This window comes from Liolophura sinensis, chromosome 6 (genome assembly GCF_032854445.1).
Source record: "Liolophura sinensis isolate JHLJ2023 chromosome 6, CUHK_Ljap_v2, whole genome shotgun sequence".
In the NCBI taxonomy this organism is placed as follows: Eukaryota; Metazoa; Mollusca; class Polyplacophora; order Chitonida; family Chitonidae; genus Liolophura; species Liolophura sinensis.
The window spans coordinates 61,024,007-61,051,652 of NC_088300.1; the positions used below are offsets into that span (position 1 = coordinate 61,024,007).

The 27,646-nt window shown below is 36.8% G+C and overlaps 1 protein-coding gene across 3 annotated transcripts; it reads left to right on the forward strand.

Annotated features, from left to right (window-relative positions):
• Window positions 1–1,088: 1,088 nt before the first annotated feature.
• Window positions 1,089–26,927, forward strand: LOC135469353 (cytosolic purine 5'-nucleotidase-like). 3 transcript variants are annotated; one of them, XM_064747982.1, is made up of 18 exons: window positions 1,089–1,834; window positions 8,037–8,165; window positions 9,246–9,319; window positions 9,915–10,032; window positions 10,477–10,572; window positions 10,903–10,991; window positions 11,345–11,402; window positions 12,249–12,342; window positions 12,540–12,619; window positions 13,205–13,265; window positions 17,100–17,135; window positions 17,692–17,799; window positions 18,503–18,569; window positions 19,138–19,360; window positions 20,122–20,182; window positions 20,593–20,650; window positions 22,783–22,901; window positions 24,279–26,927. In XM_064747982.1, exons 2-18 carry the CDS (start codon window positions 8,074–8,076, stop codon window positions 24,534–24,536), a joined length of 1,692 nt encoding a protein of 563 aa, XP_064604052.1. In that variant the 5' UTR covers window positions 1,089–1,834; window positions 8,037–8,073; the 3' UTR covers window positions 24,537–26,927. The 3 variants fall into 3 exon arrangements, 1 of the variants encoding a protein (XP_064604052.1); XR_010444315.1 differs by having other exon boundaries at window positions 1,090–1,834; window positions 21,543–22,901; window positions 24,279–24,307; XR_010444316.1 differs by lacking the exon at window positions 24,279–26,927 and adding an exon at window positions 21,543–21,676 and having other exon boundaries at window positions 1,090–1,834.
• Window positions 26,928–27,646: the final 719 nt, after the last annotated feature.

Genomic DNA, 27,646 nt, shown 5'->3' on the forward strand with positions numbered 1-27,646 from the left:
AAGATGTATTAGTTGACACTTCCAGTCTTGGACAAACGACTCCTTGTTGTCAGTGGGCCCTGCATTTTAGACCACTTCACTTGTTTTCCATGATATACCAGACTGTATGTCGCATGTGGGAAGGATTGTCAGTAACATTTTAGACTTTTTTGGTTTACCTCCAGCCCCCCAGTGTCACACACCAATAAATAATTTTGTAACAACAGTCAATTAACTCACAATACTAGTGGCCTGGTGAGTGAGCACTCGGGGTTTAAGGTTGTGCTCCCGGCCTGGTGTCAGTATAACTGTGACTGGGTGTGCAGGGAAGTATTCCAGTGAGGCAGCACTATATCTGTCAACACTTCACCAGTCTGTTACAAGAAAGCAGTATTGATATGACAAAAGTAATGTTGATAACCATATTAAACCCCATAATGAACTAACAGCAATACATACAAATTGGTCCTCAATTTGCTTCCTTGCCAACTTTTTTAAAACATAATTTGGTGGCCTTTTACAATATTTGTTGAAGAATACTTTTCTGCCAGTACATATCTGTATCTGTGAAAGGCTCTTTAGTAAGAACTTTCCTATAGACAGTAGTTTACTAAAGTCAGTAGTTTAAAATTTGGTTTCCTCCACTGTAAGATTGACCGTAATGTAAGTAAAAAATTCTTGAGAAATGAAAAAAATATAACTGTTTTAAATATTTTAACCATTTAACCATCATACACTGAGAAATTGCAGCAGGCCTAGTAGTATTAGCTACATGTATGCAATGATGCACAGACAGTTGACTGAAATGGGGAGGGGGGGGGGGATTTCAGTAGATCGACATTTGACCGGATGGGTGTTGTCAGTGCACACACAGTTGACTGAAGGGGAGCGGACAGTGCACGTACATTTGACTGAAGGTGGGAGTGGGGTGATAGTGCACGCACAGTTGGCTGAAGAGGTGGGGTGGGGCGTTGACAGTTGCGGTAGTCCTGGAGGATGAAAAAGATACCGTTAGATAAATAGCTGAGGCAGCTGGAGAGATAGACTGCATGCAGCTGGGTGGTCGATGGTAGATTGTGTGGTTAGGTTTTCATCCATTTCATTGGATTCATTTGGATGGGTGCAGTGTTTTTAAACAAGTGTTCATCAAAGATCGATATTTCACCATCTGCTGTACATCACATACTCACTCCTGGCTGGTCGGATATCCCTCATGCATTAGCTTTACTCCATGTAAATAATAAATGATATATCTTTGATTACTACTGCATTTTATCTACATTCATTCGATGAGTTTTCATGAAGGTGAGACAAGGATAAATTTTGGCGTGATTAATGCGTGGGAGTGAAGTGCGTTGCAAACTAGCATCACGAGTTAAGTTGGTGGAAAACAGCTGATCCCGACTTGTCAAAATGTTGGGAAAAGGTACGAGTCGGATGCGCGAAGTCTAAAATTAGACTGCGCGGGTTTGACGTATCGTAAACTGGCACACAAAAAAGACGACCACGAAGTGGCGTTGCGATGTTTACTTGGACTTGTGTTATATTTCGTCGTCTGCTGTTAGTTGGGCATCGTTCAGATGCGTTGCTCCTTTAATTGCCAAGTCGTCTAGAGTTTTAAACGACAACTGTAAGCTTGTGTCGACGATGTAGGTGGCACAAAAGTGACACAGTTTTACTGAACTTGCATAACATCTGCCAAGCAGATGATCCTGCAATTTGTCATTTTCTTGCAAGATTTGAAATTGAGAAATTCTGCATTAATCTGCTTGACTGCGACAGAGAAGCTTTGACAGCGACATCACTCTTGTTCTTGGACTAAACAGGATTTGTGTTTGGAACATACCACGGCTGTGTAAGATCTCCGACAATTTTGTTTATCTCTTTATACTTAGTGTAAAAAATCAGCTGTGCATGCATGTAACCTATATAATACAAACTGTATAAGCACTAACCTCTTTTTGTTCCTTGCCAAGTACGCATTTGTCGGCTGCTCCACTTTTCTTATATCCGGTGAGGAAAATCTGTTTGCTCCAACTGAGTAAACATCACTCCATACAAAGTAAAGGAAACTTGTTGATGCAGCAATTGATTTGATGATTTTGGTATGATTATGTACGATATTGCTTGCTTTGCACTACTGCTGGTTTTAATCCTTTGCTTAGGAAATTGTAGGCTTCATACACACTGTAACAGTTTTCAAAATAGTGTTGGCAAGACCACATGAAGAAAACAACACCAACATAGAAGTATCAACACGATACTGGTGGGAGATCCACCAGAGACTCATGGACAGTAATATGAGACCAGACCCCTATTTATATAGTACACTGATATATAAATAGTACATATATAGTGCCAGTGTACATGTACATTACAGTTAGTTCCTTGTGGCTCAGTTAATTGCTCGCTATCTGGTCCTTTATCAATGAAGTTGCGAGTTCAAACCCCGCTCTCACTCATTCAGCTGCAGCTTTAAGTCACTTGTTTAAGGTTTGTCAGCTGCTCTCGTATTTGGGATAAATTTAGTACAACATAAAAAGACATCAAATAAATAAGTAAATGGATAACTGTTGCATGGCATGATTTTTCATGCTCTATAAATGTCCTACATTTATCTCAACTGGTTAGATGAAAGAATCAACATAGATTTCTTTTTGTACAATGTATATGTATAACATACCTACACATATATATAGATAGATAGATAGATAGATACCCACTCTAGGCAGGTTTACAAGCCTGTGTATTTTTGGAATTGCTGATCTCAAATCAAACAGGCTCCTGCTGGCAACTTCAGAACAGGTCAACATTTACCGATGCCATGTGCAGATTGTCTGCTCCTGACTCCAACCTGGCTGCCTATCAGGTGATTCACGTACGTGTACCTGGTTTATTTGCAGTACCATGCAGGAACTTGAAGTTTAAAGATAAATCAATGCAGACACACCCAGTTGCATTTATATTTAACTCAATTCCTCAACCTTTTCATGTATGAAACAGCAACTTTTTTTGATTTGATTTTGGGGAAAAAATTACATTGGTTGGATTGACCAATTTCATGTCTTCACAAAAGGTATAATTTTATCAGTCTGCAAAGAATAATACTTTCAGAATATGCTTGAATAAACACCTTGCAGCATGTGAAAAAGTTGAAGAATTACAGTACCATTTATATTTCATATATATGTATTTACGACCATTTTAATAGGTCCTCGTGAGAATTAAGACCTAGCTTAATAGGCTTTACATGTATTAAAGGAATTCAGTTTGTCCACATGTATGCTTACATATGAACTTATGTACATTTACTTTTTTAAAACCTGGTTGGGATGTAAGTTGGGTGGAGTGGTTAGTGGTGCTTGCCTTTCAATCTCCAGCACCCCAGAGTTGCTGGTTAAAACCAGACCTTGGATAGGGAATTTCTAGTATTCCTCTCTCCCAGTGAATGTGGAACAAAAGTCAAATGATAAATTATTTGCAGCTGGAAAGCCAATGCAGATACGTGCATCCACCTGCATTTTTATTTATTTATATTTTATATCATACATGTTCATTTTTTACTATTTTGATAAATCATTATGACAAGATGTAAATGTTACTAGTAGAGATCAGTCAGCTTGTCTTCCTGCTTAAAGCTGGTTGTGATGTACGTACATGAATTAGCCCTTTTTCAAACCAACAAAAATATTTGTGTAAGGTGAAGAATCATTGCGTTTCAACCTTATGCTGGAACTTTTCATAAAAGGATTGATCACAGGATGGTGATACCTAAAGAAAAAACCCCATAAAATTAGCACAATCTGCATGTTAGACTATAGGCCAGTTCTGTCTGTACTGTACGTGAGCTTTATAATACATCAAAGTAACCCAAACTGGAAATAAATATTTGCAATTTCAATCTTGCAATTTTAACCATATCGTATCATTAATTCTAAAACCTTGGTATAACGAAGTTAACGTCCTAATTACTATTGTAATGTGTAACCCCTCCATGAGTTGCTGATGACGAATCATGCAAGACACACACAACAGGACCCCATAGTGGTATCTGCAAAAAGGTTTATTTATAGAATAAACCGGTAGATCCAGGATCAATCCTTGATCGAGTCACACCTAAGACTTTAAAAGAGGAAGTTGTAACTTCCTCGCTTGGCGTTCAGCATGAAGGGGATAGTGCAATGACTGGTTGACCTGTATCAGTATAATGGCTCGGGCGGGGCGGCTTACTTGCCTTCAGTGAGTCGTCTCAGTGAAGCAGCACTAAATAAAAGAGCGGTGGAAATCCGTCCTGCAACAAGGAGGCACATTACACGTACATGCACCCTAAAGATTTCTTCGTCGTCATATGACTGAAAAAATGTTGAGTACGACGTTAAACCCCAAGCACTCACTCACTCACTCCATCTCGGACACACATGTTTTGGTTGAAGTCAGAACACTAACCCGCTCAAGCTACATGATATATTTAAATATAAATGCAAGTGGGTTTGTCTGCATTCACCCAAAACACGAAAATCAGACTTTCGCTGGTAACATTTCTTTGAAAAACATCCAAAAGTTAATTCCTCTATGGTACCATTAGAAAAATACAATAATATTATAGCTTGTGCTAGGACTTACAGTATGTAATGAATTACATGTATATGATACATGTGTGTTAATTCCCATGTATAATGTATTCACTTGCATGAAGTGGACTTTGGTATTTTGGGTTGGCACACAAAATACTGTAATATATTGTCATGAAATATGCTGGACTGTTTGCATAGCTATAACCTAATCTCATATTTGCCCACATTATATAGGTCATACAAGCAGTCGCCCGAAGGGGTTTACTGTACATGTAGATGAAAGGTTCAGATTTTCAGATTATGGAGATTTGTTTGTGTTTATCTGTATGATTAGAATATCATATGCGCATACTTACATGCAGCAGAAATTCAGTATAAATTCAGATGGGCACTCACCACATTACGTTTAGTTTTGTTGGTTCCCGCGTATTTTGTGCCAGTACATGTACATGTAAGCAACGGGAAGCTAGTTATTGCTTTGGCTGGCTATAAGTTGTGTACATGTATACCCCAATACAGTATAGAGAGTTAGTGGCTAGGGGCTATGTAAGGCTTTGTTAAATAAAAAAGTTTGCTTGTTTCCCACCTCTTCATCTGCAGTTTAAGATTTGCTAAATATTTGTTATGCCTTCAAAGCGTGTTTAGGCAAGTAAAGTTAGAATAAGTATGTTGTAAGAATGCATGAAACTGAGTACGGCTTCATTCTTTGTATTGCCTAGTATTTGTCAGAAAAAATAAATAAATAATATAAAGGAAAAAATGTCACTGGTCCAATGTTTCACAAGGTTTATAGGCCTACTGACAGAAAACATGTCATTGTTTTATGTTTCTATTAGGCCACATAAGAAATTATTTGTTTCCTATAGTCGTCAGTAGTATTTAAATGTAAATTAGGCATCAAACTACCACATCAGCATGAGCTTTCTAATGAATTAATTTTGAAAACTATAGATGTTCCTATTGCTGCATATATTCAGTTTAGTGAACATACATATACTTAACATGCAGGACTGAATGCATGTTCAAGTCCACTGCTTGTATAGTTCTCCTTCATTTGATTTCTAAGGGAGAATTATCTGTATTTCTGTAAATCGTTCTTTGCATGTAGTTGTTGGTGTTAGTGCATATATATACCTGTCTCGGTCTGACATGTCTGATGAAATGGAGTTTCCTCTTTACACCATTTCATACTGCTTAGTGTATCCAAGAATATTTCGCTTATTGGATAGCAGCAAGCATTATGTTGGAAGGAGACAGTACCTGAACATGTACCTGGCAGACCCTGCGGGAAACCCAGTGACCATGCACATACAGGTTTAATTCAGGTATGATGAGACATGGGCTATATTTCAGCCATATTATGTTGACAAGAACATACTAAAAGCAGGAAACATGAGAAACATCCAAAATAAAAATTAAATTGAATGGATACTTGTGAAACCATCTTCAAAAAAAAAAAAAAAAAAAAGTAAGTTTAAAATTCCAACCCGATTTTAAATATTTTTTATTCATGTTAGGGTAGTATATACACATGTACATTATATTTTATTATATTGGCCAGTCTAAATATTTAATGACCGCATCAACTGTAAAACTGTTGAAATTCATGTATGGAGTTTTTAAACCACTCCATAAAAAATTTTATAAATTTTAAAATTCTGGTCGTCTCGTTTCCAATTTTTTCATAATTTTTCCACATTAATTTTGACAGAATAGGACGCCTCAAAGACACTGAGCTTCTCCCCCCCTCTCAACCACCATGGCGAAACTTATGTGAACTGTTCAAACCCTTGTTAAATAGACGATCAGGATATGTTTGATGCTGTATCAGTGTCATATGTGTGGAACACACTTGGGAGCAATGCTGCCAACAAGAGTAATCTGATCAAAACATACCAGAAGTGTAAGAAATCAGTTATAGCTAATGATGGTGGATTTCATTGAGTTTAATCAGACTTACAGGTCTTATTTATACTAATGATCTATCTGATTATAATGTTTATCCTGGGAGTAAGATAGACATCTATCTTATCCCAACTTTATTTGAAATAATTAACTTTTTGATTCAGTCTAGTAATTAATGTACTCGTACTTCTGGTACACTGGATAGAAGTGTATTACCTGGTGCTCATATAGTCTGCAAAAAAGCTGATTTTAATATGTTTTAATGGTGATCTTCGGTAATAGTATTGTTACAAGTTTGAGAATATAGGATGTAGCAGGTAGGCCTATAGTCTACTGTACATGCCAGGGCACACGCACGCACATAATCATGGACCACATTTGATGTGACAAATTTGATCAAGGATATATGTAAACAAATCCTTTCTCAGAACTCCAACTTTTACTGCACCGGATCTCTAGTTTCTAGCTTGCCCTACCCTGGCCATGAATGACAAGAGACATTACATGAAGGCCTATGTGACCTCTTCATTGTTGTGGACGGATGTCTGTAGTGCCTGTTGGCCTTTCACAGTTGTCAGATGTCCTTTATAGACTCCGCCCTTGTTTGGGAAGTTTAAAGGAGTGCACATTGTATACCAGGAAATGTGATGAGACACAACCTATTTCCGCACAAATTGCATTCTTTACCTGCATGTGCATGTCTTGTAGTTAACACTTGTTAATTTGACAGCACTTGTTGTGTTCAGTCTGGGACAGAATTTTCAGCTTATTTAGTGTGAAACACACATAGACTGGTATTAGAGACGTGAAAGTGTCAGGTATATGAGTTAGCTGTTAGTAACATGTTCTCTGGGTATGGCCATATAATAACCTGGACCGTAATATTGTCAGCTTTACAGACATGAAACCACAAATATTTTACCGTAGATAATTATTGCTCTGATGATATTAAGTGTATCGAGCGGCCTTTTAACACTAGTAGGAATTTACTCTGAGATTAATTGACTGATAATGTTTGTGTTTATTGCTATAGTATTATGTAGTATTTATTTATTTTTTTCATTTTTGATTGAACTTTAGTGGGTAGGATGTAAATAGTTTACCAGTGGAAGATATTGTTTATAAATCATTAGGACAAAAACTGCTTCCGGCGCTGAGAAATTAGGTCAGGTATTTCAGCAGACGGACGTGAAATCCTAGAACTGCATGTACTCATTCTATCAGATTGAAGTCCAGAATATATATATGTATTGTGTGGGAAGAAAATTACTTGATAAACACGTAGGACCAGCAGAGGAGAAAGATCAGTTTACATTGACTTATTGAGATACTATTGCACTGCAGTTTATAGTGTAGGAGAAATTTTATGATTTCTTGTAATTAATGCATCAGTCCAAGTGACAGCTGTGTATTTTTAGATGTTTTTTAATTTTTTCTTTTTTTATTATTATTATTTGTTTTTGTTTTTTTTTGCTTATAGAGGGTTTGATTATAGCAATCGCCTCGCCTAATATGATTTCATAATTGGTAATTTACATACATGTAGAATTGTACATTTTCACTTTTTACCTCTCTTAGGTAAGCCTGTGTACAATATAACCTGTGATATAATAAGATGGAATTTGGGGACATGCTGACTACCCAAAACTCCACCCTACAGAATGGATTACCTGAAGGGAAACCATACAAACGACCCGCAAATCAAAGGTGAGGCCAAATCTTATCTAAAAATCTTATTTAACAACTTTGTCAAGGACCGGTGTTATACATGTAGTGCTCTCCTGCTGCAAGTAAAGTTATGTCTATTATCTAGATGGTAACAGTGTGATAAGCAAATATAGATATGCTGGTAGGCAGGTCACAGCTTGACATACACAGACATTACGCATAACCAGCTGTTGTACATGTACAGTAGTTTTACAGTTTCCATACACATAGACCATTAACATTTAATGCACATAATAATAGCACATTGTGATTTGTTGAATTACATGCAAGAATTCAACCATAACTTGTAAACGTTGATGAGATTTTAGTTGAATGATACATTAACTGTATTATATACATATAGAATTTGTCCTTTTTTTGTCTGAGTGAATGAAAGTGAACAAGTTCATGTAAACTGGCCAAGAACTGTAGGTTGAGATATAACCATTTGCCTGGAGCATTTGTTTTCATTCTTTGTTCACAAATGTTAGTACAATACATAATTTAGATCAGGAACTTTTACATGTTAGGGATAGAAGTGAATTACTTATGAATTGTTAATCGTGATCAAGTTTAAATAAAGTGAACTGCTGACAAGGGAGGGTTCCAAAAAGGTCCACCATTCAGCAACCAGTAGCATACATGTACGTAATGCTGTAAGCTATCATTAGTTGTCTTGCGTTCAAATGATGCTGGGACCTCACACTTTAGCTTCGACAAGGAGTCCACTAGTCCACTCCAGGGACAATAGGGTTGCCAGTATAAACAATTTTCCCTGGCTTTAGTGTCATAGCCCTTAGTCAGGACTTAAGTTGTGTACCTATAGAAATGTGCTAGTTTTCCTGGGGCTCTGTTCAGTTTTCTCCATCCATAAACCACACCAATATCAAATAAATGAAATATTCTTAAATATGTAGTGTAAATAGTCACTATAACCAATACATATGGATGTTAATAAATAAATCATCTACATGCAATTTTTAAGTGAGCATTAAATATTTGATACCTAAGAATTCTCATTTATGGGTTTGCTGATTTACATTTTTTTTTTTGTATGATTACTTTTAATTTTATTTTCAGGGTTTTTGTTAATCGAAGTCTTCATTTAGACAAGATTAAGTTCTATGGATTTGATATGGACTACACATTAGCAGGTATGTTTTGGTGCTTATGCTACTTGCATACATATATACAATGTAAATAATTACAGTCAAGAGTTAAACAGGTTTCATCAAAACGCTTGTTGTCTTGAAACGTACTGGTAAATTTCATACTTATATGGATGGCAATTAAACTTTGACTGTGATAAAAAAATTATATGGCATACCTTGACGCATACATTTACTTTTATTGTAAAGGTAATTATTTAATAGAAGTATTCAGATTACATATTGAATAGTCTATTCAAATTCTATATTAACATTTGGTTTGTAGGAGTTTATATCAGATTTGTACTGGTACTTGTTTTTCATTTGAGGCTTTATTGATCATAATGGATCAGTAAATCCTTTTTCTCACAATGTATAGTTTTTCTCAGAGCATTGTCTGTTTTTTTGTCATTCCCTCGAAATCTGTCTTCTGAGCGTGTGTAATTCATGTTCGATACGACCAATGACCGAAATGAATACAGGCTTCTATTACTAACTTGCAGGTATCAATCAAGTGCATATGCTCTCATATAGTTTGATTATGGTGTTCCATATTTGAAGGTGTAGCAGTTGTTAAGTTTCTTTTCTTCTTTTGTTACAGTGTACAAATCACCAGCGTATGAATCCATGGGGTTTGACCTGCTAAAGGAGAGATTGTTGTTGACAGGGTATCCTGAACAGATCACAAAGTTCAGCTATGACCCTTCCTTTACTGTCAGGCAAGTCCATTCATACCCCGCAGCCAGTTTTGGCACGAGGCTATTGTCGTAATCATGTACTGCCATCAGTCCATTACTGAACTGGAACTGATTCATGTATCTTCTGGTACAGACTTTTGTGAACTTGTTTATCTACATTCTAGTGATAGGCTGCAGAGCAAATCTAGCCAGGTTAGCCAGGATGGGCAGCTAATCTTATGCATCTCTCACAAATTTGACTGTCTTCCAATACATGTACATTGTCATCATAATATCATAATATTTTGTGCCAAAAAAGAAACAGAAATTTTTGCAAAGATTTCTTAGCCGTAGAATACAGCGATAAGTGATATAAGGCTCTGTTTTTTGGGGTTTTTTTTACAAGAATCATTGTTTTGTAATGTGAATATAGTGCTGGATTCTCTTAGGAGAGACTATTAAACATAGTTTCTGTTTTTTTCACAGAGGGTTATGGTTTGACAAACTCAATGGAAATCTGCTGAAAGTTGACAGCTATGGGAACATACTTGTCTGTAACCATGGCTTCCGTTTCCTCAAGTCGTAAGTACCTACAACCTTTGATGTTTGTGGAATAATTACAATTGTATTGAGTACTTAGGTAAACAGTGACGAGATACGTTTGATATATTTCAGTGTGATGTGTTGGATTGTTGTTATTAAAGGTAAGATGTTGAACAAAAAAATTCCCAGGAAAAAATAATGGGTCCCTCCAAAATGTAACTTGATAACTTCTAATAACATTTTGCAGTGATGAATGTGAAATCTTGATTCATTTGGTCGTTACATTTAAACCTCTGAAACGAGGAGTGCCAGTATACAGCTGTAACATATCTATTCTGACCTTCTGTTTGTAATCCATTTATTTAACAGATATGAAGTGCAAGAACTTTATCCCAACAAATTCATCCAGTATGATGAAAACCGGTGCTTTATTCTCAACACATTATTTAACCTTCCAGGTAAGCTGGTGATGGTTTCGATTTACACCCTCTTTGTAACGATGTCAGATGTGCTGCAAGATGGGGTTACAGTAGTGTTACAAATCTGAATCTGTTATAAAGCGTACACGTATCTGTTGTAATACTTCATTTGTCTGATCAGTCCAAACAGAGAATTATATAATAAGGTGTGGTGTCCGTGTATAAGGAGAGTCTGAAAACTTCCAAGCAAGGCCATAAGCTCAGTGTCTCTTTTTATGTTTTTTTTTCTTTGGTGTACGTGTGTGAATGTTAAATTTTTGAAAACCAATCATTTGAGATATGTTTCAGTAAACACAATCAGGGGTGAGCTATCTTGTAATGTTCTGTTTCAGAGACCTACATGCTGGCATGTCTCATTGAGTTCTTCTCCACTTCACCAGACTACACTAAGTAAGTTGAGTGCATGGAAATTAGAATACAAGGTTTTTCTTAAGTTAATTAACTATTTAAGTTAAGAACAAAGGGTATTGTAATAGTTATAATAAGAATGAAATGTATTTTTATAGTCAAATAAAGGTCATAAAATTGTACTTTTGCTGCTGGTACAATATCATCTTACCTTAAAGCATCTTGTTGATACAAATCAGACAAAATGAGTAATTTTATCACAGACTTTATCACAATCAAAAGTTTAGATCAAATATAGTGATAAATCATGGGTTACTGACAAATTTTCCTCTCACAACAGGTGGTGTTGAATTCGTACTGTCTCACCACGAGACTTAATCTTTTGTGGCGTGATATGAAACATGTCGTGCGCTGCAGATTCATGTGCTATAATTCTTATGTATAATGTGCTGTAATTCTTCAACCTTTTCACATGTTCGCAAGGTGTTTATTCAAGCACATTCTGAAGGTATCTTTCTGTGCAGACTGATAAAATCATACTTTTTGTCATGCCATGAAATTGGCCAATCCAACCAATGTAGTTTTGTCTCAAAAATTAATATAGAAATGTACATAATATATATATGGCCATAATATTTGTATGGCCTTGTGACTATGATGTTGCACTGTTGGAGCTGCAGTGAAACAATCGGTGTCACTTAAATGACATATTACATGACTTAGGACTTCTGTCAGTATCCCATTGAACATGTGCATGTTTAGATGAGTCAATGCCTGTTTCCAGTGTTGACTGTGAATTGTAATAAAGACAATTAAAAAAGTGTTCTCTGCCAAAGTTTATTCCCTAGTTGAATGTTATTTAATTTAATGGGTATGTTTTGGTTTTAGGACAAAATCTGGGGTGCGATCAGGGGAGGTGTTCATGTCATATGAATCCATATTTCAGGATGTTAGATCTGCTGTTGACCACCTGCATTTTAGTGTGAGTTACTTGTTATGTTGTACTGTAATGACATCCTCTGTTATATGTATACAGATCAGTTAATTTTTCCGCATGCTGAAACCAATGTTAGTTGTAAGTCAACAGTTTATTGAAAAAGTCTATTACCAAGCTCTTTGCACACTACTAAATTTGGCCTGCTTTTATACATTATTTTGATGTCATGCTTTACATATCAGGGAAAGCTTCAAGAAGTTACTCTTAGCAACATGGAAAAATATGTGGAGAAAGATCCTCGTCTTCCCGTTTTCCTGGATAGGTAAGTTCTCCCAACAACACGTCACTTAGTTTTATGCAAATCTCATAACTGGGCTACATGATGAACAATTCATAAATTGGTTAATGTTAATGAATTGTGATTGTGCTTTCTGTTTTCAGACAGCAATTGTAAAGTTTTAGACGTATATTTTTAATGACTGTCACTGACCTGTGTATATGGACATTCTGCCTGCGATAAACATATAACTAGTATCCTAGGGGGACACCTCTTGAAATCATTTGGATTATTATTATTATTATTGGTCAAGTCCTAAAATTCCAGTATCTCCTAAACTGGTAAAGATAGAAGAAGAAAACTTATGAAGTTTTCTGCTGTTTTACCAGCCACATGATTTAGTGGCCATTTTGAATTTTATTCATTAGCTAACAATATCTTCTTCTCTAAAATGGCTAAACCTGTCGAGATGAACTTTTTGTTTACATTTTTTATGTCAATCGCCCTACCTTTTTTTTTTCTTTGTATGACAGAATTTAAGTGTAGCTCATATTGTCCTTGTCCTAGTTGCTGACTTCATTAATCTGGTAGAAATCCTTTTACAATGTATGTCCTTTTTTTTTCTTTCAGAATTAGAGAATATGGGGCAAAAACATTCCTGCTGACAAACAGTGGCTTCACCTACACAGATGTAAGTCATGTCCTGGCTTTGTAGTAAATTTTTTTCTATTGCTAGTATATGGGGAAACCAGCCATAATCAAATGCTGCTGTATAACAGCTGGCCGTCTCTTCAGAAACTCTAATGGATTCCTATAGACCTGTAAACTACTAGAAAGAATATATCAGAGAACTGAATGATTCTCTCAATCCTGTTATGATCTTGTATAATCCGGGCAGTATGATTACACTCATTGATTACTCAAGATCTTCCGGTAGCTGGAGACACGGCTAGATGTAGGCTAAATCCTCTGGGTATACAAACTATTAAGAAGCAAGGTCCATACAGAATTTCAACTGGAAACTTGAATGGTGAATTTATTCTAATATGAAACACAATCTCAATGTTCAACATATATACATTACTATGGATCCCGGGTTGAGATGATGCATTGAAAACTCTCAGTAGTCTTAGTGTATGGGTTATGAGCAGAAGTTCAGTTCTATAAATCCTATTGTGTTTTAGTTTGTAGCCTCAAGTCCCTTATGAAGTGCTCATAGCAAGCCTTCAAAATCCAATCCCAAACTGATGACTGTCATATGTACACTGAGTCCAGTCGAACAATGAAGCAGTGATCATTCGTAAGCCCAGATTGCTAGCCTCAGTTCAACACTGAATTCACAATGAAGTTACTGTGCCTGGTCCCCTAACCATTCCTCAGAAACTGAATGGTCCCTAAAACTAGCTTGCCAAACTGAATGATAACTCAATCGAATTGATTTGAGAGTCATCAGGCTAGCCACAGTTCAGTTGTAAATTCACAGTGAAAGCATTGTCCACACACACATTGACAACCCCCACACTATTCCTCAGAAACTGGGTGAGCCCCAGGACTAGTTTAGCGAAACACGAAACTGAATGATCTTCACTGTCTGAGTCCTCAGGTTAGCCACAAGATTTGAATTGACTGTGGAATAATTCTCCAGAGTAAAACTAGATGCTCCCAGAAATGTTCCCTAGAAGCTGGTTGCTCCCGAGGGATCCTCAGTTCAGAGACTGCTAGGCTTGCTAGGCCTTATATGGAGTTTTACTGTTGGGTGTCAGAGTTTTGGATCTATTTGCGCTTTTCCGCCCCTCCTGGCCACCATCTACTCGAATGAATGTGATCAGCTCCTTTTACACCTGTCGAACAGGGAGAGATTTGATTAGCTGTCACTAAAATAATTCTTATCTGATTAGTCTATCCGCAGACACACTCACTCATATGTTGTTGTCTGGTAAGACAGAAATGCTGCTCTGACAGTAATGGCTAAATTCCAGCTAGACTTTTAACTCTGCAAATATTTTCTTCCAAATATTTCCCATAAAACTGAACCACGATGTTCAAAGTTTACTTTGAGACGAGAGATGATTGATGATGTTTTGAATTTCCCTCCAAAAATGTGTAGTAAAGAGGCTCAAACTTTATGACAGTTGTCACTTTCGTCAGCATGGCGGTTTATGATATGAGAGTGTCAAGATGAAAATATATTAGCTCAGGCCCTCAGGAAAACTGTTCCATGGTGCAAATATTTTACACAAAAGGTATAGTAAACTGTCTGAAATAGTTCAGTAGTTAAAATTTCATATACTTTAGCTGTTCTTGATGCTAGAGTAAAGATTCACATGCAAACAGGATTTGTTTACATTCGTGATGTTCGCGGATGGTTCAAATGTCATAAAGTGTCTAGACATTCATTTCGCTGTTTCTCAATGTTTTCTGTCAGAATGTAATGAATTTAAGCATGTCCAGAGATCCTAATGTTTAACGAGCGTGCTATTTAATAACCTTAAGCCACCCTTTTTACTTCTTAAATGTAACAGTTAACAATATCTCCTAAAATTAATGAATTTAGAAAGATTAATCACATAATGTACAAGGATGACAAGCTAACACAGGTTAACCGATAGTGAATGACATTAAATATTGAACAAATTGCAACTAGCTGGGAGGTAAACTTTACAAAGAGTTCAGATCAATTTATGTTGTCAAAGCAAAAAACAGGATGACTGAAGTTTAATACATTGAAAAGACCAATGACTTTAGACATTGAAAGTCTTGAGTAAGAAGGGACAAAACAGCCCTCTAATCATTTTATAAGTGAACAAACAGAGCAGGGGTAGAAAAATAGCCATTCCATCTCGGTTCACAATGGGCAGAGTATATTAAAAGTTGATTATTTTTAAAATCAGTCAGTATCAAAACCAATCAATATCGTGTGTGACCACCCCGTGCTTCAACGCAAGCAAAATCTCTGACGCATAGAAAAAGTCAGTTGCCTGATGAGATGACGTGGTATTCGTTGCCATTCATCTTGGAGAGCGAACGCGAAGTTCTTGTTGTTTTACTCGACGACCCATGATATCCCAAAGGTGTTCTATGGGGGACATATCTGGGGAACATGCAGGCCACGGCAAGACGTTGACGTCATTGGCGTCCAGGAAGTTCTGCACACCTCAAGCTGTATGGGGTCTGGTGTTGTCACACTGGTACAGGACACCATGTGGCTGCTGTTGAAGGAATGGCAGGACAACAGGACATAGAATTTCATCTCCATAACATTGAACTGTTAGGTTCCCGTAGATGATGACCAGTGGTGTCCGTTCCTCTCCACAAATCCCACCCCACGCCATCACGCTGCCGCCACCAAACGGTAGCACCTCCTGGATGCATGATGCAGCCATTCATTCGCCTCTTCGATGGTAAACTTGCTGTCTACCATTGGCATGGAACAGGCAGAAGCGGCCTTCATCCGTGAAAACAACACATTGCCAATCATGGCTACCAACGGCATACAATTTGAGCCCATCGCAACCTCTGGCGACGATGTTCAGCTGTCAAGAACTGCCCTCTGAATGGTCGATAGGCCGTAATTCCGTGAGCCATGAGTCTCCTGGACACGGTCTGCCGATTGACCCTGTGATGTAAGGCATTGATTGACGATGACGTCACTGTCAGGAAACGGTTCCTCAGGTGTAAGGTGCGCATGTATCCATCTTCTCTGGGCGTAGTTACCCTAGGCCTGCTTGTTCTTGGCCTGTCCGATGTTCGCCCTGTCTGTCTGTAACATTGTATCAAGTTTGACACAGGTACACAAGAGCAGCCAAAGGTCCTTGCAATGTGGGCATGGGTCGCTTCCATGGATACCATACCCAGGGCCCTCTCGTATTGTTCTGGAATCGATCGCGGCATTAATTTGGTGGTTTTTAGTCAGTGTTCAAGTCCAGCCCATTGTGTGTAACGTTTTTATACACTTATTACATGTGCAGTTGCGGCCATCCATGGGTTACGTGATTTTTCAACTTCCTTCGTTGTCTCTAAACAAATTCGTGTGGGCGTTATATGACACTTGTTGCACATGGCAATATGCTTCGTACAATGTTTTCCTACAACAATTTGGTATTAATTTGCTGAAAATTTTAATTAAATTTAACTCACGGGGTCATAAAGTTTCTCTTGGTCGTCAGTTTAGATGGCTGTCTTCATGACATTTATGTTGATATATGATGAAAACCGATGACTTGGTGTAACTTCGTTACAGTTTATTGAGACATCTGTCATGTTATGTGCAGTTACACCTCATGGCTTCATGAGCTGATGAAAGGTCGCTAAATTCCATGAGATGGAAAGATGTCATGGAAAGTTTTAGTAGGAAACAGAATGACTAAGTAGTACCATATTAACTACCTTTTTGGAATACCTTATAAATCTTTTAAATGTTTTGTTTTCACTTTATTTTAGTGGTTGAATTATGTTATTTTTTTTTGGAGTTTTTTAGTTTTTGTGATGAAATAATATTTGTTTTAATTTAATTGTTCTTCTGCAGAAAGCTATGGCATACTTATTGGACATTGCTGAAGCAGTAAGTGTACTTTTTGTTCTAATGAATGGTTCAAGAATTTCAGTGTGTTTTTGCTAAAATACATGTTCATGTCTTAATGTGAATATAAAAGTTTCTACACCTTATGAAATTTTTGATTGTTATTTTTGTATCATGTTATGTCTGATTTAAGCCAGAATACAAGGAAATGTTCTTGTAGGTACATTACAAACATCCGTCTTGGACAGTGTTTCACCTACTATATTGTACTGTTTGGAAGGAATCCCAATCCATCACGTCACAAAGTGTGCATGTTCTGGAAAATGTTTCAAGGGATTTTGGCCGCATGTATGGCTATGGCGTTGGCCTCACTGCAGCTGATCACTGTTTGACCAACCAAGTTGCAGACTCAGCTCTTTGGTTTAGCAGTGGCTTTATGTGTAGGGGTAATTTGCAATCCAGACATGTCGATTGCCTCTACTTTTGAAATTAAAAAGAGTACAACATAAATAAATCTTTGCTGTTGTTATCTTTTTTGCCATGTTTTTTTCCTGTATCTGTTTGTCGGGGCATACAACTGGCTAATTTCTTTTTTCAGAATGGAAAACCAGGTAGAAACTGGACATCATATTTTGACTACATCGTAGTTGATGCCAGAAAGCCTCGCTTTTTCAAGGAGGGCACAATTCTCAGAGAGGTGGACAAGGTAAGTCTTGATTTGTAGCTAGAAAAACTTTAAGACTGTATTATATATGACACGAAAGACAACTTTTCCCACCTTCTTGTTATATGTGTGATGTGTGTGTATTATTTCTCATGTAGCTGACGTGGCCTTCGCTAATACTCAGTATGATGGGGTTTGACGGCCATTGTGAATGTTTAGGAAATGACACGTGTGTTCTAATTGTTTGCATGGACTTTCACCGTAGAATGATTAGATGAGCAAACTTGGCTGAACTACATCCAATAGCTTTTGGTGGTTCATCAAGCTGAAGCAATTTTCACATAGCAACTGATTAGCCCATGTCCAGTGAGGTTCACTGGCTTGAATCCAGCTCTCACTGGTTTGGCTGCAGTTGTACGTCAGGAAGTTTGTCAGGTACCTGACCAAGAGCTTTGGTTTCCACCACCTGTGAACCTGGCCATTGTCATAGAATGCAGAAAAAATTCTTTAGGATGGTGCTAAACATCAGTAAAACCAATGTATCAGGAAGTTCGCATGTACTGTTAAACTTAACTACTGTCATATAATAAGTGAAGTCATCTGACATGAAGACAGCATAAAAGCACTAATCATTTTTGAGAGAAGAAAAGTAAATTGAACTAAAGCGTTTTTGTGCAGTAACCTTTGAAACAGAACGGTGTCCTGTGTTTATATGCTGGGTTTCTTTCTGTTTCTTGGCCGACAGTTAACAGCAGCTTTAAGTATAGGACACCACATTGGACCTATGAAACCAGGGTATGTGTACTCTGGAGGTGAGTATAGATTCATTATTGGAAAACCTTGATATGGAATACTGTGGACTTTACATAAAGTTTACATTTGATTTTAAACGACGAATGGGTCAGGTTAACGTATCCTGAAGGATTTATATATTTACTTATTTATTTGATTAGTGTTTTATGCCAAACTCAAGAATATTTCACTTATACGACTGCAGCCAGCATTATGGTGGGAAGAAACTGGGCTGAGCCTGTGGGAAACTCATGACCATCCGCAGGTTACAGACCTTCCACTTATATCCCCTGAAGAATTTTTGTTTTGCCACTCTATACTCCAGTGATTTGGGTTGGTTTCATTTAAACTTTTTGTATGTATGTCTGGCCTTACGCAAATAAAGATTCTACCTAAACTTTTGTAAACACTCTTATATGCCCTTCTCTGTTTAGATACATGTATAGTGGTCTCCAGTGAACCACAAGATATCCGTTATAGATTTACAGTACTTTAATATATTTACTGACATATACTATGCGTAGTTGCTGTTGCTTTTTAAATACATTGATAATTTTTAATCCATTACCTATTTATCTCGTCATTTAGGGTCCTGTGATGTCCTGTCAGCCATGATGGGTGCTAAGGGTAGAGACGTCCTGTATATTGGAGATCACATATTTGGAGACATCCTCAAGTCCAAGAAGGAAAGGGGCTGGAGAACATTCCTGGTTATCCCAGAATTATCCCAAGAACTCATGGTCTGGACCAATAAAAAGGCTCTCTTTAGCAGGCTAGAAGCACTGCATTGCTCACTGGGAAATATTTACAAGTAAGTTTGCACGTATTTATATTCTCCTTTTAACAGAGCTGGTGGTTGTTGTATAGTTTAAACGTACATTTGTCATTCATTTGCTAAGATACAATAGGTAAGGGTTAAATACTGGCCTTGTATAGGGAATTTGTAGATTCCCAGACTCTCACTACTTGTGGGACCTTGGTAAAAGTGAGCAGTCAGCGGTGCTGAATGTATTGATTTGTGCAATCTGACATTAGTTGAAGATGAGGTGTCTTCCACATTAATGGTGTACATATCTGCACATCACACTTGGGAAAGTTTGTCAGTAATTTTCTGAAGTTCGTTGATGTACCGATCAGTTTCCTTGGTTATACCCATCTATTTTGTAAGGTGAAAGACTGATTTCGTAAATATATGTGCAGTGTTTACCCACAAAGGTGATAAAAATGAAGCTGATAATAGAGCTGCATGACTGGATGCTATCTATTGAGGAAAATTTGATGATAATTAACTACAAGACAATTAATACTTTTCTGTCCCTTCTCAGTTCTTCAAACTGAATATTGCCACAATCAAAATGCTCTTGGGTACAGCAAACAGTGATGGTGATGTTGAAATCTTTTGTAAGTCCACAAGCATTAGTGTGTCCATTTCAAATCGTTTCTTAGAATTTTTTATAACTGCAATTCCACACTGTGAGCCTGGTGCTTAATATGTTCATAGTAGAATATATTTTGTGTATTGGTTTTGATTCTGTTGTGATTTTAAGCAAATACTGGTTTTCTGTCTTGTAGGAACTTAGACAGCACTGTTGTAGAGAAACCAGACATCAGTAAAGTCAAGACTTCAATACAGGTGGGTCTTCTTGTTACATATTCAGCTATATATAGATGATTGTCACACTATGTAGTAATTTACCTGAATGTGGATGTGTAAAGCTATTACTTCAACTCTCTTGTAACGTAAGAGTAAAGAACATCTATTATTGTTCTGTACTATAAGTGAAAAATTCGAGAGAACACAAATCAAATAAATAAATGCATATATAAATAAATATATTTAACTTTTGTATTTTACCTGAAAATTTGGCCAAAGAAGTAAATTGAAATTTTCATTTTTCAGTAGGATACGATTATCTGACATCCTACCTTCTTTACAAATGTCAAAATAAATTTGTAAATTTTAAGTAAAATACATTATACTGACAGAGATAATTTTAGATGGAACTGTATTTATATATGTATATGAATTGTTTTTCTCATTAGGAAGCCATCTATGAGCTGGACATGTCGTATGGGAAACTGGGTAGTCTCTTCAGGACAGGTTAGTACTATTCATCACTGACTACATTACTTTACAATTTGAATTATATTATAAAACTTAAGGAAAGTATTTCATAAAATTGTTAAGCCAAAATAAGAACTTACTGCATCTTATTCACTATCTCTGTTCTTTAATTTTTTTTGTTGCCACATTTTACAATATTGTAATGATGCTGGGTAGCTTGTTAGAAAGCGAATGTTTGTCATATTTTTTTTGTCTTAGTTTGTATGAATCTACATCTGGTCAAACGGTGATAAATGGTTACTGAATTAGATCCTCAGTATATTATCTCTTTACATCTCCTCTGTACATGTATGTCAATACTTTGTTGTCTTTTCATTTAGTTGATGTAATTTTATGAAAATTTAGTAGAAAACATTTTGCACTGTTTAAAGGAATTCTTACTTAAAATACTTTCAAAATCTAGTGCAAATTGAAGTTTAAGTAGGATGGAATTAATGTAAATTTATTATATGTTACTTTTTATTTGTATGCAGAGTGAAAGATAAATTTATCAGAAAATAAATTAATATTTGTGTTGATTTGTTTACACGAATAAACCAAGGTTAACTATAAAACAAGGCACTACATGTGTTGCAGATTTATAGTTACTGTTTTAAAGTGTCTCCAATTGTGAATTTGGGTTATTTTACATTAAGTTAACCTGGTTAATAAAATATAGATGCACGGTAATTACCTTAATTTGCCAGTTGAAAATCATCAATAGCAGTGAGTTTAATCTGTAGCATCAGTGTAAAGTTTTACTTTTTATCTGATTTTGCAACTGTTTTTTTTATCAGATTGCAGAAACTACCAATAAATGTGGTAATTTTGTTCTGTGGTAGTTGGATGTGTTCTTTAGAAACTTGTCCAATGTACATGTAATTGTCAGACCTCACCATAATGGCTTAAGGCTGTTCGACCTGTCAGGGTTGTCATGACGACAAGCACCGCCCTGGTTTGGCCGTCAGTGGTGCTGCCGTCCTATTGGCTGAGAGAGATCTCATGATAGCCAGTCAGCTTCAGGTATTCTTCTACAACTCCATCTACCCTCTGTCTCCTTTGTGTGCTACTTTTTTTGTCGTTTATAAATGAGAGGAAAAATTTTTGAATGAAAGTCTGATTTTCAGCCCTATGTCAAGAAGTAACCTTGAAATGTACATGTAGTGACAGAAATTAGACACATTAAATGCTTAATCCACTTGATCATTAGTTGGTTGGGAGGGATTTTTGGGCAAACTACATACACATTTGACATGAGATTCAAATGATGATTATAAGGGCTGCATTTATACAACTTCATACATTTTTTGTGCTAATTACCCCACCTCACATGTTTAGTGCTGAATCAGAGGTTGACCGTACTTATGAAAATATAAAAACAATGTGTGGTCCAGAGTTAAATGGGGCTGCAGGTCATGTGAAGTGCTTTGAGGGAATGGTTAAAACACATTTTGGTTTTAAACAGAAGTGATCTTAATAGCAGAGGCCTTTTATCACAAAATGTCTTTAAGACGTTTAGCAGATCAGATTCAAACTAAACATTGCATGTCATCTTATATGGTTAGCGTCTTCTGCATGGGACTGGAATTTTTTTTGAGAGAACTGTTGATATCAGAGCTAAATTTTTTACCTGGACCTGTCTGTAACAGCAATTCTCAAAAACTGTACAAATGTGCTTTTTCTTTCTTCCTTTTTTGACTGAGTTAAATCACAAGACTAGTCTACTTAACTTATAGGTTGGCTTTTGTTGATTGGGAAAGACGTCTCCTTTCTACCAGTAATCTTCAGTTCTTTTTTTTTTCTTGTTTCTTGTGTTCCTGTTTTTTTAAGTAGTGTTGAGGATGTTTTGTATGATCAAGCCCTGCTGCTTGCATCTAATAGCACAGACCTGTGGCCCCTCACAATTGTTTCTCCCAGCATGCATCAGTGTTAACAGGAGACAGAACTTAACATGATTTCTGGATGTGCATTTGGGGTGTGTTTTAAGTCTTTACAGGGGCTGAGTTAATATTTCCTAACATTTGCATGCTGGCAAGTTAAATTTCTAAGGTCATTGAAAATTATTGATTTTTTTATATTTTTTTTTTTGCAAGCAAAGTCTTTAAATTTTTTGTTTAACTATTTTTCAGGATCTCGACAGACATTCTTTGCTTCTCAAGTGAGCCGTTATGCAGACATCTATTCGGGGACATTCCTTAACTTGTTACACTATCCTTTGAGCTACATGTTCAGGGCACCTGCTATGCTGGTGAGTGGTAAATAATGTTGTGGAATGCAATTGGTACTTTTGGCATGTGCAAATTGACTTTTGTAACAGCAAGTTTGATTGACATATTACTATTAAAATTAAGTTTCAAACCATATATTCCATACATTTATCATCACTTCTTGCCCAGTACATGTAACTTAGAAACTTCCTGACATAAGGCTGTAACCAGCTAAATCAGTGTATGGATTGGAACACGCAACCTCATTGGTTTCAAATCCCAACAGAGTCACCCTTTTATAGTTGATGTTGCAGCTTATAATTATAACAGGGCAACTATGTTGAGTCTTGAGTTATTGACCTTTGAGAGTTTCCCTTTGTTCTAGTTGTTAAAAGTGCAGGCTACTATCCCAACAGTTTACATACAGCTTTGTGGTCATATGATGTTTGTGCCATGCATGTTTAGGCTGTGAGCTATTTGTATTATCTACACATATATTGAGCGTGACCAGGGCACATACTGAGCAGCGAACCTTGCACAGCCAGAGCGCAAATAGAGTTCTGACAAAGCCGGCCAGACCGCGTGAAATGCGCACCCGATTTGCCATTGGGCGTGGGCTGTACTGTATGTCCATTTAGTTGTATTCGTGAGGGTTGGGATGGGTGTGGTTGCATGGGTAACAGCCAAAGTTACATATACTACTGTTAACACTGGGCTTGCATCAGATCATCTCATCTCATCTCCTAAGTTTACTGTTTCCATGATTTCAGAATGCACAGAATGCATACCAAGGGTGTTTCAGAATTATTCTTCACGTTAGAAGAATTGCATTTGTGAATGGGAGAGTCACAGACTTTGCAATCATAATACCTCCATGGTTGGCACTGGGTGAACCATGTACCAGTACCATATGTGGGAAGGTCTGGCAGCAACCTGCGGATGGTTGTGGGTTTCCTCTGGGCTCTGCTCGGTTTCCTTCCACCATAATGCTGGCTGCCGTAGTACAAGTGAAATAGTACAGCATAATAACACCAATCAAATAAATAAAATAAAATAAATGTACCAGTGGACTGTTTAAAGCATTTTGTCTGGTGTCTTCCAGTTGGCATCTCAGTGAGCCAGTGCTGCTTTTTATAACATATGGGACCTTTCTTAGATCATGTCTTAGATCATGGAGTGATGTAGACATTCATTAAATCTTGACTTCCTTCTCCAGCAGTACCTTGGAAGGTCTGGCAGCAACCTGTGGTTGGTCGTTGGCTACCGAGAGCTTTGTCTCATTTCCTCACGTTGTTTGTCGTGGTATGAAATCTTCTTGAGTACACCAATCAAAAAAAAAAAAACATATGATGGCTGTGATGTTCAGTCGGATACTGTAATTTATGGGTGCCTGAAAACATCCCCATTGACTGTTGTAGTTGCCTCACGAAGCCAGTGTGGACCGTACAGAGCAGTGGGACAGTGAGGAGGGTGCGGAGGGTGGGGAGTCCGGCCAGCGGATGGAGGTGAAGCGGGATTCCAGCTCCACAGAATCCTCGGTCCCACTTTGGGGGGGCCTTTCGTGCGACCCCAGTCATCAGCTACAGGACAACTTTGATGACTCAGACGAGGCTGATTCTGCCGATGCTGAACAGGAAGTCAGCATAGGACCAGGCAATGGCGACCTCTGTGTGTAACCGTGAAAATACGCTATGTTGCTGTGTAACATATGCTGTGTACATGTTGCCACGGATACAAGGGCTGGATGTGTAACTGTGACACTGAGTACTTGTACCTGCTGTTATAAAAGAAACAACTATTGTATTAGCCATGGATAGAAGTCAGATGTATTGTCCATGGTAAAATGGTGAGTAACCATAGCAACATGGGCTGGAGTCATAGTCTTGGAAAGAAAATTTGAAGAGGAGTTTGACATGTCGCCATAGTGGACTTAATGTTGAACTGCTGAGGCCCATTTGAGTGCCAATTTGAAAGCAGATTGTTTAAATGTATGTTAGGTTGAGATGTCTAAACATTTTTTGGGGGGGGGATGGGTATATCTCACACTCAAATGAAACATGTTCGTTTTGTTTTGTTTTTTTCTTTGCATACTGCTGCTTGTGTCATATGTAAACATTACTGATGCTGTATTAGATTATGGACTGATAAGAAGTTTAACTTATGTGTATTTCATGTTGATGAAACCTTTTTTCCACTCTTTGGTGTATTTTTAACATGGTAAAGGAATGAATAAGTGCCTAAAATAGTCTTTTTAACATTTTTATGCTTTAAAGTAAATTCTTAAAATGTCCTTGTAAATATTGTTAGACATATTCTATAGTCATTGTTTTGCATATATGACAGCATTTTAGAGGATTTTGTCTGCAATGTTTGGGGTATTTGTTACAAGATTTGACAACTTTTAAGTATATATAACAGTAGTCATCATGAATATAGGTAATAATACATGCTGCTACTATGTATTTTATGTAAGTAAATTATATGTGTATACCGAAGAGTAGCCACCTGTCTCGTTATCATAGCAGGGCAGAGAACTTAACATACTGTGTTATATTCATTTCAAGAAATTGTACATTGCATTATTTTATCATCTTTGATCCTTTATCATAGAAGACACAAAGACACCTAAACAGCACAGCTTTTGTTCTTTCTAGTGAAAAAAGACAGACAGACTTTGATCCCACCAGCTTGCCTGTAGCTTGATCAACATAAGACTTAAAGCTAGATTCCTTCCTCCATGGTGAAGCAGATCGAAATTCCCACTCACTTAATGAATGCAGCTTTTTGAAGAGGTTGTCATCTGGGAACCTGCATTGTTTTCTATGTACATGTAGGTTCAGTGTCTTTATGTTTCAGTGGATGGGTAGAGTGAACAAATGCCGTGTAGACTAAAACCATTACTCTGTAGGGTATCCAGATTGCCTCTGTTCCGTTTACCACATTGTGGTAAGCTTTTCCAGTAAGGTTGTCACCATGTAGTACCATTCAATACAAACACGTATATATAAAGCCACCACATATCATTTTGCATAGAGAATCACTTACATTTCAACTAGATGCATTTTCTAACATAGACAAGTCGCACACATTTCCTGCTGTGTCCGTATAGAAAAAAAACCCTGGAAAATATCCCATTCGGTAAGCTAAGAGAGATGTTTTAATCACTCATGATTTCTACATTGTATATACTCACAGTTGGTAAATATGTCTTTAAGTAACTTCAGTCCCCTGTGTATGTTCGTGTAAAAATGATTTTACGTGCACAATGGTGACTGTGCACATTATTGATAACTCCGGCTTGTTTGTTTTTTAAATGTAATATATATATGTATGTGAGGAAGAAGTTTATGTCAGTCTTAATAGTAGAATGTAGGTAAATTTTATATGGATGAAAAAAGTTTAATACCTATTACACTGTTACATTAGGAAAGCTCTGGTGCTAATATCTTGTATGGATTTATGCTTGCACACGACTATAGGTAATGTGATTTATTATGTCTTTTAGTGTTGACATGAACCGATGTGTGTGAGAAATCAAAACCCGTGATGAGCAAATCCTTTTCATTGAAACATTCTCACTTCTGTGAAACATAGTTCATTTCTTCACTTACCGTATGGTATATGGCTACATGTGTAGGCACCCAGATGACTTAAAATGGTAAAACGCTTACCATAGTTCCTACCAGTAATACAATATGTGTAAAATATGTCTAGTAAATTATATCGTGAAACCTATGCAATTATATGTACCCTTTTTCTTTTTTTATTACTTTTTTTTAAGAAACTGTTCCTATCAGATCAAATGTCTGCATTTATCTTTGTTTTGAAATTTTTCTCCATGGTTGTGTAATACATGTTTGTCCAAGCAAAAAGTTAACATGTGGCAAATTTTTGTTTTCATTTTTGTTTGTTCAGTGATTTTTTTTTTAAGTTTATTTTTGGTTGATTTTTTGACTTTCTGGCTATTATTGATGAAGGTGTCTTCTGTTTTGTATAAATGGTAATTTGGTTATCTTGGTGATCAGTTTATAGTTTATTATGCGCAGGTAACACACATTTTGCCTACAAGTTACAAATATTTGTTATATATATATATATATATATATATTGATGTGTATATGGCCTGTCAGGTGTCTCCCAAGGGAAAACTCGCATTTGTTCTTATTATTGGGAATTTGTGACATAGTAACTTTAAAAGCTATAGAAAGTAGTGATGCCAACAGTGCAATGACACGCCAACCTGTTGCATTTCAATAAGTCTGTTGGCTTGCTTCTTTATGTATTTGCTTTTTAGTTACATTTGCCCTGCTTCTTTATGTATTTGCCTTTTAGTTACATTTCAAGCACCAAACTTTTTTCTAGAGCTTTATAGATGTATATGTAGTTTGAAAAAGTAGTGGTATTCATACAAACATCATGATCTTGTTATATGTGAAATATACTAATATTACGTTGTTCGCATGGCATGCCCCGAACTATGGAAACATCCACTTCACGATCAGTAAGTCTATGTATACCATATAGATAGATTTTATACCTCTTGTGGTGTGTCTTCTTGGTGCACAGTGTGCTAAATTATTACTAGTTTGCTTCATGGGAATAATATGTTTTGGTGCAACGTTTAAGTAACTGTTATTTACAAATGGAATTCACATACTTTTGCTGGCTATTCTCAGAAATATCATCCCAGCTAGTAGATGAGTGGTTGGTCCTTAATATAGGCTACCGTATATGGAAGTATACATATCTATTAAAGTAGGTCTCTATACGTTTTGGTGCAGAATGT

Coding starts and splice junctions, on each gene's coding strand:
- LOC135469353 (XM_064747982.1), top strand. CDS start 8,074: ATGGAATTTGGGGACATGCTGACTACCCAAAACTCCACCCTACAGAAT. Junction 10,573..10,902: donor GGCTTCCGTTTCCTCAAGTC/GTAAGTACCTAC, acceptor TTTATTTAACAG/ATATGAAGTGCAAGAACTTT. Junction 11,403..12,248: donor ACTTCACCAGACTACACTAA/GTAAGTTGAGTG, acceptor TTTTGGTTTTAG/GACAAAATCTGGGGTGCGAT.